Genomic DNA, 13,601 nt, shown 5'->3' with positions numbered 1-13,601 from the left:
GCTATCCGCAATTCCACCAACCTTTGTGTCGTCTGCAAACTTACTAATCAGACCAGTTACATTTTCCTCCAAATCATTTATATATACTACAAACAGCAAATGTCCCAGCACTGATCCCTGCGGAACACCATTAGTCACAGCCCTCCAATCAGAAAAGCACCCTTCCATTGCTACTCTCTGCCTTCTATGACCTAGCCAGTTCTGTATCCACCTTGCCAGCTCACCCTGATCCCGTGTGACTTCACCTTTTGTACTAGTCTACCATGAGGGACCGTGTCAAAGGCCTTACTGAAGTCCATATAAACAATATCCACCATCCTCCCCTCATCAATCATCTTTGTCACCTCCTCAAAAAACTCTATCATGTTAGTGAGACACGGCCTCCAACTGCACAAAGGTTGGTGGAATTGCGGATAGCGATGAGGACTGTCAGAGGATACAGCAGGATTTAGATTGTTTGGAGACTTGGGCGGAGAGATGGCAGATGGAGTTTAATTTGGACAAATGTGAGGTAATGCATTTTGGAAGGTCTAATGCAGGTAGGGAATATACAGTGAATGGTAGAACCCTCAAGAGTATTGAAAGTCAGAGAGATCTAGGTGTACAGGTCCACAGGTCACTGAAAGGGGCAACACAGGTGGAGAAGGCAGTCAAGAAGGCATACGGCATGCTTGCCTTCATTGGCCGGGGCATTTAGTATAAGAATTGGCAAGTCATGTTGCAGCTGTATAGAACCTTAGTTTGGCCACACTTGGAGTATAGTGTTCAATTCTGGTCGCCACACTACCAGAAGGATGTGGAGGCTTTAGAGAGGGTGCAGAAGAGATTTACCAGGATGTTTCCTGGTATGGAGGGCATAAGCTATGAGGAGCGGTTGAATAAACTCGGTTTGTTCTCACTGGAACGGCGGAGGTTGAGGGGTGACCTGATAGAGGTCTACAAAATTATGAGGGGCATAGACAGAGTGGATAGTCAGAGGCTTTTCCCCAGGGTAGAGGGGTCAATTACTCGGGGGCATAGGTTTAAGGTGAGAGGGGGAAGGTTTAGAGGAGATGTACGAGGCAAGTTTTTTTACACAGAGGGTAGTGGGTGCCTGGAACCCGCTACCGGAGGAGGTGGTGGAAGCAGGGACGATAGTGACATTTCAGGGGCATCTTGACAAATACATGAATAGGATGGGAATAGAGGTATATGGACTCAGGAAGTGTAGAAGATTGTAATTTAGTCGGGCAGCATGGTCGGCACGGGCTTGGAGGGCCGAAGGGCCTGTTCCTGTGCTGTACTTTTCTTTGTTCTTTGTTCTTTGTGCCATTTCTGACTCTCCCAGGATCTTGGGAAGCCCAGAGTTCCCCTTTTCTCTGTCTATGGAAATGCCGCGACCAATCACAGTCATCTTGCCAACCAATCGGCAGCCTTTTCTCCTGCGATATGAATTGCTCTGACTGTTTGAAATTTGGTACTCTTGTGTTTGTTCTGATGAGTGCAAGGTGAAAACTTCAGCAGCATGTCTCTCTTTTCAGCAATACAATGAGGTTAACAAAACCTCAGAAAGCGGAATCACTGCCAGTGGGTTGTTTGTGGGAGCGAATGGAGAATGTGAATCACAGAACTATAAACTCGAGTTCCTACCGGTCAGCTCCTGACTGGAATTCCGACAGGAGAGAAGGTCTTCGGTGAAGACGCTGGGTTAGGCTCCCAGCTGATAAAATACATCCATAGTCCCTGGAATGGCTGGGAAGCTCAGAAATTCCGATATCCTGGAAAATAAAAAAGTCATTTTAGCATTTACATAGAACATTTAACATAGACATAGAACAATACAGCGCAGTACAGGCCCTTCGGCCCACGATGTTGCACCGAAACAAAAGCCATCTAACCTACGCTATGCCATTATCATCCATATGTTTATCCAATAAACTTTTAAATGCCCTCAATGTTGGCGAATTCACTACTGTAGCAGGTAGGGCATTCCACGGCCTCACTACTCTTTGCGTAAAGAACCTACCTCTGACCTCTGTCCTATATCTATTACCCCTCAGTTTAAAGCTATGTCCCCTCGTGCCAGCCATTTCCATCCGCGGGAGAAGGCTCTCACTGTCCACCCTATCTAACCCCCTGATCATTTTGTATGCCTCTATTAAGTCTCCTCTTAACCTTCTTCTCTCCAACGAAAACAACCACAAGCCCATCAGCCTTTCCTCATAAGATTTTCCCTCCATACCAGGCAACATCCTGGGAAATCTCCTCTGCACCCGCTCCAAAGCCTCCACGTCCTTCCTATAATGCGGTGACCAGAACTGTACGCAATACTCCAAATGCGGCCGTACCAGAGTTCTGTACAGCTGCAACATGGCCTCCCGACTCCGGAACTCAATCCCTCTACCAATAAAGGCCAACACTCCATAGGCCTTCTTCACAACCCTATCAACCTGGGTGGCAACTTTCAGGGATCTATGTACATGGACACCTAGATCCCTCTGCTCATCCACACTTTCAAGAGCTTTACCATTAGCCAAATATTCCACATTCCTGTTATTCCTGAAATGTTTGAAATGTTTTCATTCCCCAAGGTTTCATTGCCAAGATTCTGCAACCCAGTGTAAGAGACAGTGAGACAGCAGGAATACAGGGACTGAGATTAATGTCACTCAAAGCCGGTGTGGATGGTCACAATGATGCTGAACACAATTCCCAGATAAAACCTGGAACACAATTCCCACAATTCCCAGGTAAAACCTGGAACACAATTCAGAATTTTTGTTTACTTCATTCATGGGCTGTGGATGTCTCTGCCAATACCACCACTTGTTGCCCATTACTAATTCCCCCTTGACCCACATTGGGGGCGGTACGGCGGCACAGTGGTTAGCACTGCTGCCTCACTGCTCCAGGGAACAGGGTTCGATTCCCCGCTGGGTTGCAGTCCGTGTGGAGTCTGCACGTTCTCCCAGTGTCTGCGTGAGTTTCCTCCGGGTGCTCCAGTTACCTCCCACAATTCAAAGATTATAGAATTTACAGTGCGGAAGGAGGCCATTCAGCCCATCGAGTCTGCACCGGCCCTTGGAAAGAAAACCCCACTTAAGCCCACACCTCCACCCTATCCATGGAACCCAGTTAGCCCACCTAACCTTTTGGACTCCAAGGCAATTTATCATGGTCAGTCCACCTAACCTGCACATCTTTGGACTGTGGGAAGAAACCGGAGCACCCGGAGGAAACCCACGCAGACACGGGGAGAACGTGCAGACTCCGCACAGCCAGTCACCCGAGGCTGGAAATGAACCCGGGCCCATGGAGCTGTGAGGCAGCAGTGCTAACCACTGTGCCACCATGCTGGTTAGGAGGATTTGCCTTCTTTCCTGCCTGTTGTACCTGCGCGCTTACTTTCAGCGACTGATGCACGAGGACACCAAGGTCTCGCTGAGTATCCGCCTCTCTCAATTTACACCCATTCAAATAATAATCTGCCTTCCTATTTTTGCTCCCGAAGAGTATAACCTCACATTTATCCACATTATGCTGCATCTGCCGTGCGTGTGGCTGTAACCACCTAAATTGGCCAACTCCCGATTTAAAATGGTGAACGGCAAAGGCTGCAGGGAAATTCAGCCAACACAGGCAGAAACCAGCAGGTGCAGGTTTGCTGTGTATTTACCTCTGCAAAAGGCCAGACAACATCGATACCAGCGACCATCGGCATAACAATGTAGCAGCCATCTATATACTGATGAGCAATCCCCGGGAACAATAAGTAACATCTGGGACACACAAAGCAAAGCCAGACTCCTCGGCGCCAGCAGGAGCCAACACAAAGGAGGTGAACGAGCACCTCAAGACCGCCCATCGATCAGGGAACCGCTCCAGTATTGGAGAAAATCAAACCAAGCGATTGAAATCAAACCAGCGAGAGGACACCTCAGAGGGCAGTGAGGCTATATGGGTAGAGATCAGGAATAAGAAGGGTGCAGTCACAATGTTGGGGGTATACTACAGGCCTCCCAACAGCCAGCGGGAGATAGAGGAGCAGATAGGTAGACAGATTTTGGAAAAGAGTAAAAACAACAGGGTTGTGGTGATGGGAGACTTCAACTTCCCCAATATTGACTGGGACTCACTTAGTGCCAGGGGCTTAGACGGGGCAGAGTTTGTAAGGAGCATCCAGGAGGGCTTCTTAAAACAATATGTAAACAGTCCAACTAGGGAAGAGGCGGTACTGGACCTGGTATTGGGGAATGAGCCCGGCCAGGTGGTAGATGTTTCAGTAGGGGAGCATTTCGGTAACAGTGACCACAATTCAGTAAGTTTTAAAGTACTGGTGGACAAGGATAAGAGTGGTCCGAGGATGAATGTGCTAAATTGGGGGAAGGCTAATTATAACAATATTAGGCGGGAACTGAAGAGCATAGATTGGGGGCGGATGTTTGAGGGCAAATCAACATCTGACATGTGGGAGGCTTTCAAGTGTCAGTTGATAGGAATACAGGACAGGCATGTTCCTGTGAGGAAGAAAGACAAATACGGCAATTTTCGGGAACCTTGGATGACGAATGATATTGTAGGCCTCGTCAAAAAGAAAAAGGAGGCATTTGTCAGGGCTAAAAGGCTGGGAACAGACGAAGCCTGTGTGGCATATAAGGAAAGTAGGAAGGAACTTAAGCAGGGAGTCAGGAGGGCTAGAAGGGGTCATGAAAAGTCATTGGCAAATAGGGTTAAGGAAAATCCCAAGGCTTTTTACACTTACATAAAAAGCAAGAGGGTAGCCAGGGAAAGGGTTGGCCCACTGAAGGATAGGCAAGGGAATCTATGTGTGGAGCCAGAGGAAATGGGCGAGGTACTAAATGAATACTTTGCATCAGTATTCACCAAAGAGAAGGAATTGGTAGATGTTGAGTCTGGAGAAGGGGGTGTAGATAGCCTGGGTCACATTGTGATCCAAAAAGACGAGGTGTTGGGTGTCTTAAAAAATATTAAGGTAGATAAGTCCCCAGGGCCGGATGGGATCTACCCCAGAATACTGAAGGAGGCTGGAGAGGAAATTGCTGAGGCCTTGACAGAAATCTTTGGATCCTCGCTGTCTTCAGGGGATGTCCCGGAGGACTGGAGAATAGCCAATGTTGTTCCTCTGTTTAAGAAGGGTGGCAGGGATAATCCCGGGAACTACAGGCCGGTGAGCCTTACTTCAGTGGTAGGGAAATTACTGGAGAGAATTCTTCGAGACAGGATCTACTCCCATTTGGAAGCAAATGGACGTATTAGTGAGAGGCAGCACGGTTTTGTGAAGGGGAGGTCGTGTCTCACTAACTTGATAGAGTTTTTCGAGGAGGTCACTAAGATGATTGATGCAGGTAGGGCAGTAGATGTTGTCTATATGGACTTCAGTAAGGCCTTTGACAAGGTCCCTCATGGTAGACTAGTACAAAAGGTGAAGTCACACGGGATCAGGGGTGAACTGGCAAGGTGGATACAGAACTGGCTAGGCCATAGAAGGCAGAGGGTAGCAATGGAGGGATGCTTTTCTAATTGGAGGGCTGTGACCAGTGGTGTTCCACAGGGATCAGTGCTGGGACCTTTGCTCTTTGTAGTATATATAAATGATTTGGAGGAAAATGTAACTGGTCTGATTAGTAAGTTTGCAGACGACACAAAGGTTGGTGGAATTGCGGATAGCGATGAGGACTGTCTGAGGATACAGCAGGATTTAGATTGTCTGGAGACTTGGGCGGAGAGATGGCAGATGGAGTTTAACCTGGACAAATGTGAGGTAATGCATTTTGGAAGGGCTAATGCAGGTAGGGAATATACAGTGAATGGTAGAACCCTCAAGAGTATTGAAAGTCAAAGAGATCTAGGAGTACAGGTCCACAGGTCATTGAAAGGGGCTACACAGGTGGAGAAGGTAGTCAAGAAGGCATACGGCATGCTTGCCTTCATTGGCCGGGGCATTGAGTATAAGAATTGGCAAGTCATGTTGCAGCTGTATAGAACCTTAGTTAGGCCACACTTGGAGTATAGTGTTCAATTCTGGTCGCCACACTACCAGAAGGATGTGGAGGCTTTAGAGAGGGTGCAGAAGAGATTTACCAGAATGTTGCCTGGTATGGAGGGCATAAGCTATGAGGAGCGGTTGAATAAACTCGGTTTGTTCTCACTGGAACGAAGGAGGTTGAGGGGCGACCTGATAGAGGTATACAAAATTATGAGGGGCATAGACAGAGTGGATAGTCAGAGGCTTTTCCCCAGGGTAGAGGGGTCAATTACTAGGGGGCATAGGTTTAAGGTGAGAGGGGCAAAGTTTAGAGTAGATGTACGAGGCAAGTTTTTTACGCAGAGGGTAGTGGGTGCCTGGAACTCACTACCGGAGGAGGTAGTGGAGGCAGGGACGATAGGGACATTTAAGGGGCATCTTGACAAATATATGAATAGGATGGGAATAGAGGGATACGGACCCAGGAAGTGTAGAAGATTGTAGTTTAGTCGGGCAGTATGGTCGGCACGGGCTTGGAGGGCCGAAGGGCCTGTTCCTGTGCTGTACATTTCTTTGTTCTTTGTTCTTTGTTCTTTGAGACAAAGTCCAATCACTTGGAACCAGGTACAGGGTCCGCCCCAAAAGGCGGGAAGCCCCTGGGGACTATAAGAGTTAAGCCCCAAGTTCAAATCGCTCTCTCTTCACCTCTGCGTCCTGCCCGGGTCACCCAGCAAAACAAACCAACATTGACCGTGACCGATGCAGTGACCACCGAACGAAGTAAGTCTTAATTCAACGCTCGCTGCGAGATAGGCGCTCCTAGCTACCAATCCGTACCAACTTCGAATCCCGCAGACTCAGAACCGAACGAAAGGCCATTTGTTCCCCTGACCTGGTGGGCCAGTCCCAAGTTAAGTATTGGCCTGTTAGTTGTAGAAGTAGCTTTTTAAAAAAAAAAAAAATTTTATTCTCCTCCATTTTCACGTTTTCTCCCACATTTACACCCATCAACAATAAACAATAATCAGCAAGATATGTCAATCCCCATAATAACAACGCTCCCATCCGCCCACCAACCCCCAAACCTCAGCCCACATGTTTACATAAACAAATGACAAAAAGGAATCAGGGATTACCCATAGTCACCCTGAATCTACACAGCCCCCCTCCCCCCCACCCCCCCACCCACCCCACCCCCACCCCAACTAATGTTCGATGTTATCCAGTTCTTGAAAGTGCATAATAAATAGTGCCCATGACTTGTAGAACCCCTCCGAGCTTCCCCTCAGTTCAAACTTAACCTTCTCAAGGGTCAAATATTCCAACAGGTCCCCCCGCCATGCCAGGGCACTGGGTGGAGAGGCTGCTCTCCATCCCAGCAGGATCCGCCTTCGGGCAATCAACGAGGCGAAGGCTATGATATCTGCCTCCGCTCCCGTTTCCAACCCTGGCTGGTCCGACACCCCGAATATGGCCTCCTGGGGACCCGGGTCCAGTTTCACACGCACCACCTTGGAAATTACCCGAAACACCTCCTTCCAGTAATCCTCTAGCTTTGGACAGGACCAAAACATATGACCGTGATTCGCTGCACCCCCCCCCCCCCCCCCCCAACGCTCACACACATCCTCTACTCCTTCAAAAAATCGGCTCATCCTCGCCCTCGTGAGGTGCGCTCTATATACCACCTTCAGCTGTATCAGCCCCAACCTCGCATTCACTCTCTGGAGCACCTCACACCAGACCCCCTCCTCTATAACCTCTCCCAGCTCTTCCTCCCACTTTGCTTTGATCCCTTCCAGTGATGCCTTATCCTCTTCCACAATAGCTCCCTACACCGCTAACACTGCCCCCTTCTCCAGTCCCCTTGTCGTCAACACCTCCTCCAGCAATGTGGAGGCCGGTTCCTCTGGGAAGCTCTGTATCTCCTTCCTGGCAAAATCCCGAACCTGCATGTACCTAAACACTTCTCCCTGCTCCAGCCCATACTTCGCTTCCAGCTCCCTCAATCCTGCAAACCGACCCCGAAGAAACAAATCTTTTAGCGTCTTAATCCCCCTCTCTTCCCATTTCCGAAAATTTCCATCCCACCTCCCCGGCTCAAATCTGTGGTTCCCCCGAATCGGCATTTCCCTTGACCCTGCCCCCAACCCGAAGTGTTGGCGACACTGCCTCCAGATTTTCAATGAAGCTATTATTACCGGACTCCCTGAATATTTCCTCGGAGCTATCGGGAGCGGCGCTGTTGCAAGTGCCTTCAGCCCCGACGCCCTGCACAAACTCTCCTCCATTCTGACCCACTGAGAATCAACCCCTCTGACCCAGCTCCGCACTTTCACCACGTTCGTCGCCCAGTAGTAGTACAACAGATTCGGGAGACCCAAACCCCCTGCCTGCCTTCCCCTCTGTAGCAGCACCTTTCTCACTCTGGCCACCTTCCCTCCCCATATGAATGAGATAATCCTTCCCTCAATCTCCCTGAAAAAAGTCTTTGGCAGGAAAATCGGTAGGCATTGAAAAATAAACAGGAATCGCGGCAACACATTCATTTTAACCGCCTGTACCCGACCTGCCAGTGACAGAGGAAGGCCGTCCCACCTTGCCAGATCGGCTTTCACTCTCCCCACCAAACTAGTGATGTTGTACCTGCGAAGCCTCCCCCACTCCCGGGCAACCTGCACCCCCAGATACCTAAAATGAGTCCCTGCTCTACGGAATGGCAGCCCCCCCACCCCTGCCCCCACCCCCGGCCGAGACAACACAAAGTACTCACTCTTGTCCAGGTTCACCTTGTACCCCAAGAAAGACCCAAATACCCGCAGTAGCTCCAATATTCCTCCTATCGACGCACTCGGTTCCGACACATACAGCAGCAAGTCGTCGGCATACAAGGACACCCTATGCTCTATCCCCCCCCGCACTATTCCTTTCCATGCTCCCGAACTTCTCAATGCGATGGCCAACGGCTCAATCGCAAGTGCAAACAGCAGGGGGGACATAGGACATCCCTGTCTCGTCCCACGGTGGAGAGAGAAATATCTCGAACTGATATTATTTGTGCGGACACTCGCCCTCGGTTCCTTGTATAATAGCTTTACCCAGTTCACAAATCTTGGTCCAATCCCAAACCGCTCCAGCACTGCCATCAGGTACCCCCATTCTACCCGATCAAATGCCTTCTCAGCGTCCAATGCCACAACTACCTCTGTTTCCTTCCCTTCCGCCGGTGCCATAACAACGTTCAAAACCCTCCTAATGTTCGAAAACAGCTGCCTCCCTTTCACGAACCCCGTCTGATCCTCCCCTATTACCTTCGGGAGGCAGTCCTCCAGCCTACCCGCCAGTACCTTCGCCAACACTTTTGCGTCCACATTCAGAAGTGATATGGACCTATACAACCCACACTCCGTCGGATCCTTATCTTTTTTTAGTAACAGTGAAATCGATGCCTGCCCCAAGGTTTGCAGCAACACCCCCTTCCCCATCACCTCCTCAAACATCCCCACCATCAGGGGTGCCAACCTATCTTTGAATTTTTTATAATATTCCACCGGAAACCCATCCGGCCCTGCCACCTTCCCCGACTGCATCCTCCCACTCGCATCCTTTATCTCCTGCTCTACTATCGCTCCTTCTAATGTAGCCCTGTCCCCCTCCCCTAGCCTCGGGTACTCCAACCCATCTAGAAATTCCTGCATCTCACGGTCTCCCCCGGGTGGCTCTGACTTGTACAACCTCTCATAAAACTCCTCAACAACCTTGTTAATCAGCACTGGAGCCACCACCAACTTCTCTGCCCTATCCTTCGCCTGAAGAATTTCCCTTGCCGCTGCCTCCCTCCAGAGCTGACCTGCCTTATCTCCATGTTCATAAACTGCACCCCTTGCTCGTCTCAGTTGGCACACCGCCTTCCTGGTGGACAGTCGGTCGAAGCTCGCCTGTAGTTCCTTCCTCTTTTCCAGCTTCGCCGGGTCCCCATCCTCTGCATACCTCCTATCTACCTCCAACATCTCATCTATTACCCTCTGCCACTCCAACCTCTCCTCCTTATCCACCCTGGCCTTAAACAAAATTACCTCACCTCTCACCACCGCCTTTAGAGCCTCCCAGACGACTGCCTTCGACACCTCACCCGTACAACTGAAACCTACATACTCCTTAATTACCTTTTCAATTTTCTCACAGAATACTTGGTTCCCAAAAGCCCCACATCCAGTTTCCACCCCGGTCTCTGTGCTGCCCCCTTCTCTAGCACCATATCCACCCAATGTGGAGCGTAATCTGACACTGCAATTGCAGAGTATTCCGACCCCTTGAATCCAGCCAGCAAAGCCTTCCCCACCACAAAAAAGTTGATCCGCGAGTATACCTTATGGACCGCTGAGAAAAACGAATACTCCCGTTCCCTTGGGTGCAGGAACCTCCAACGGTCCACCATTAGCCCAGCCAGCGCCTTCGCCCCCCCTGATGGGACCAGCGAGCGCGACCGTGATCTTTCCAACCTTGGCTCCTGCACCAGGTTCCAGTCCCCCCCCACAATCAGCTCATGCGTGTCTAAGTCGGGAATAGCCCCAACCACCTTCCTCGCGAATCCCACATTGTCCCAATTGGGACCGTATACACTTAACAGCGCCACTAATCTCCCCTCCAGCGCCCCTGCCACAATCACATATCTACCCCCCTGATCTGCCACCACCTTCTCCATCTGGAAGCGTACCCTTTTGCTGACCAGCACCGCTACCCCGCGAGCCCTTCCATCAAATCCGGAGTGAAACACTTGGCTAACCCAGCCCTTTTTAAGTCTCACCTGGTCCTTCACCCTCAAGTGAGTCTCCTGCAGCATTGCTACATCGGCTTTCAAACTTTTAAGATGTGCAAGCACCCTTGACCTCTTGACCGGACCTCCTAGCCCTTTCACGTTCCACGTGATTATCCTTACTGGGGGTCTCTCACCCCCCCCCCCCCCACCTTTCTTATCCACCATCACCATACCACCGGGCCCTGCCCCATAAGCCTGACCCGCCCCTGTCCATTGTTAACATCGAACCCCTTCCCCCCTCCCAAGAACCCCTCCTACAAAAACATCCCCAACATCCCTCCCTCCACCCCCTCTTGCTCGCCTCGTAGGCCCATTGAAGCCTGCTATCCAGTCTCCAACGTCCGCAGTCCTCCTCTCACCTCACCCCCGTTCACTAACTGACTCTAGTTAGCTAGCACGGGTGGCTCCCCCCGCTAAGACCTCTCGCCCCCTTCCGCTCAGTCCCAGAGAAAGAAACAGCAAAACAAACCCAACAATCCAACCCCTACAATTCACTAACATAACATTTAACCGTCGCAACACAGAACGCCATAAACTTGAACTCTGTAACAATGACCATAATTCCCCCCACTCCCATTATATGGCCACTCCCGGGGGGGGGGGGGATTAAACTTCGATCAAAAACTTCGTTTTGGTGGATGGGGCAGGTGGCTGTGAAACTCAATAAGAGAGAAGCCTGTGGCTAAGACAGAATCTGTTTGAAAATGTTTTGTGAGGGCACACGAAGAATCCACCACGAGTTTCAAGGATACAAGAAATAACATTTATTTACAATAAAATATATATACATTGTAGCGCACAAAGACTCTATGAGACGAATAGAGTGAAGTCGATGAGGCTTTATTAAGCGTGTCTGTTCCCCCGCAGCTCGATAGTAGAATGGCCTGCGGGGGGGGACCTCCGGCTTCTTATACTCCGCCTTCAGGGCGGAGCTTGAGGTTAATGGCCAACCAGGACCCGGGATCTGTCAGCCAATGACATTAGGACTTCCAGTCCCACATGACCCCTAATACATACTACCACATTCACCCCTTGTCAAAAATGACCCGGCGGGGTGATGCTTCGCATGGTGGTAAGGGTTTACCAGCGCTGGTCCTGGGAGGAAAACATTAATAAAGAACAAAAAGAACAAAGAAATGTACAGCACAGGAACAGGCCCTTCGGCCCCTCCAAGCCCGTGCCGACCATACTGCCCGAATAAACTACAATCTTCTACACTTCCTGGGTCCGTATCCTTCTATTCCCATCCTATTCATATATTTGTCAAGATGCCCCTTAAATGTCCCTATCGTCCTGCTTCCACTACCTCCTCCGGTAGTGAGTTCCAGGCACCCACTACCCTCTGCGTAAAAAACTTGCCTCGTACATCTACTCTAAACCTTGCCCCTCTCACCTTAAACCTATGCCCCCTAGTAATTGACCCCTCTACCCTGGGGAAAAGCCTCTGACTATCCACTCTGTCTATGCCCCTCATAATTTTGTAGACCTCTATCAGGTCGCCCCTCAACCTCCTTCGTTCCAGTGAGAACAAACCTAGTTTATTCAATCGCTCCTCATAGCTTATGCCCTCCATACCAGGCAACATTCTGGTAAATCTCTTCTGCACCCTCTCTAAAGCCTCCACATCCTTCTGGTAGTGTGGGCGACCAGAATTGAACACTATACTCCAAGTGTGGCCTAACTAAGGTTCTATACAGCTGCAACATGACTTGCCAACTTCTTATACTCAATGCCCCGGCCAATGAAGGCAAGCATGCGCGTATGCCTTCTTGACTACCTTCTCCACCTGTGTCGCCCCTTTCAGTGACCTGTGGACCTGTACTCCTAGATCTCTTTGACTTTCAATACTCTTGAGGGTTCTACCATTCACTGTATATTCCTTACCTGCATTAGCCCTTCCAAAATGCATTACCTCACATTTGTCCGGATTAAACTCCATCTGCCATCTCTCCGCCCAAGTCTCCAAACAATCTAAATCCTGCTGTATCCTCAGACAGTCCTCATCGCTATCCGCAATTCCACCAACCTTTGTGTCGTCTGCAAACTTACTAATCAGACCAGTTACATTTTCCTCCAAATCATTTATATATACTACAAAGAGCAAAGGTCCCAGCACTGATCCCTGTGGAACACCACTGGTCACAGCCCTCCAATTAGAAAAGCATCCCTCCATTGCTACCCTCTGCCTTCTATGGCCTAGCCAGTTCTGTATCCACCTTGCCAGTTCACCCCTGATCCCATGTGACTTCACCTTTTGTACTAGTCTACCATGAGGGACCTTGTCAAAGGCCTTACTGAAGTCCATATAGACAACATCTACTGCCCTACCTGCATCAATCATCTTAGTGACCTCTTCGAAAAACTCTATCATATGGCAATACAGTATGTACAATTTTGTCCTGTTTCAACTATTTACAGAAGGTTTCGAGAGAAAAGCAAAATGTTCTTGTGAAAAGTCCATATTTTGATTTAGATCGACGCCACGAGTCGGTCGGGCGGTCTGGTCGTCCGTGTCGATCGCCTCGGCCCCGGCGGTGGTGGTGGTGCTTGTACCGGTGTTGTCGTCTCCGGGAGCCTTATGGTTTCAGCTTGGGCTTTATTCTTGGTCGGGCCTGAGGGGAGGGGAACCGATCCTCCTGGGAAGGGGGCGGTCGCGGGGTGCGGCGGTGGCAGGAAGGGGGGGGTTGGGTGAATGGTGTTGGGGGGGTGTGTGTGTTGCCGGCGGGCGCCAGATCCCGCAGGGAGACCGTGTCCTGTCGGCCGTCGGGGTACTCCACGTAAGCGTACTGCGGGTTCGCGTGGAGGAGGTGAACCCTT

The 13,601-nt window shown here is 50.1% G+C and overlaps 1 protein-coding gene across 7 annotated transcripts in view; it reads right to left on the bottom strand.

Annotated features, from left to right (window-relative positions):
* Positions 1-13,601, bottom strand: part of ncor2 (nuclear receptor corepressor 2) — a 1,088,322-nt gene that overhangs the window by 1,036,167 nt on the left and 38,554 nt on the right. For all 7 annotated transcript variants that reach the window (XM_072510208.1, XM_072510371.1, XM_072510235.1 and 4 more), the window contains one exon: positions 1,630-1,757. In XM_072510208.1, the coding sequence (XP_072366309.1) occupies positions 1,630-1,757 (128 nt within the window). Of the gene's footprint in view, positions 1-1,629; positions 1,758-13,601 lie in introns of those variants that run through there.

Source organism: Scyliorhinus torazame, chromosome 1 (genome assembly GCF_047496885.1).
Source record: "Scyliorhinus torazame isolate Kashiwa2021f chromosome 1, sScyTor2.1, whole genome shotgun sequence".
Lineage (NCBI taxonomy): Eukaryota > Metazoa > Chordata > Chondrichthyes > Carcharhiniformes > Scyliorhinidae > Scyliorhinus > Scyliorhinus torazame.
Note: the sequence above shows the minus strand (reverse complement) of the source record. Positions and strands in the feature narration are given on the sequence as shown.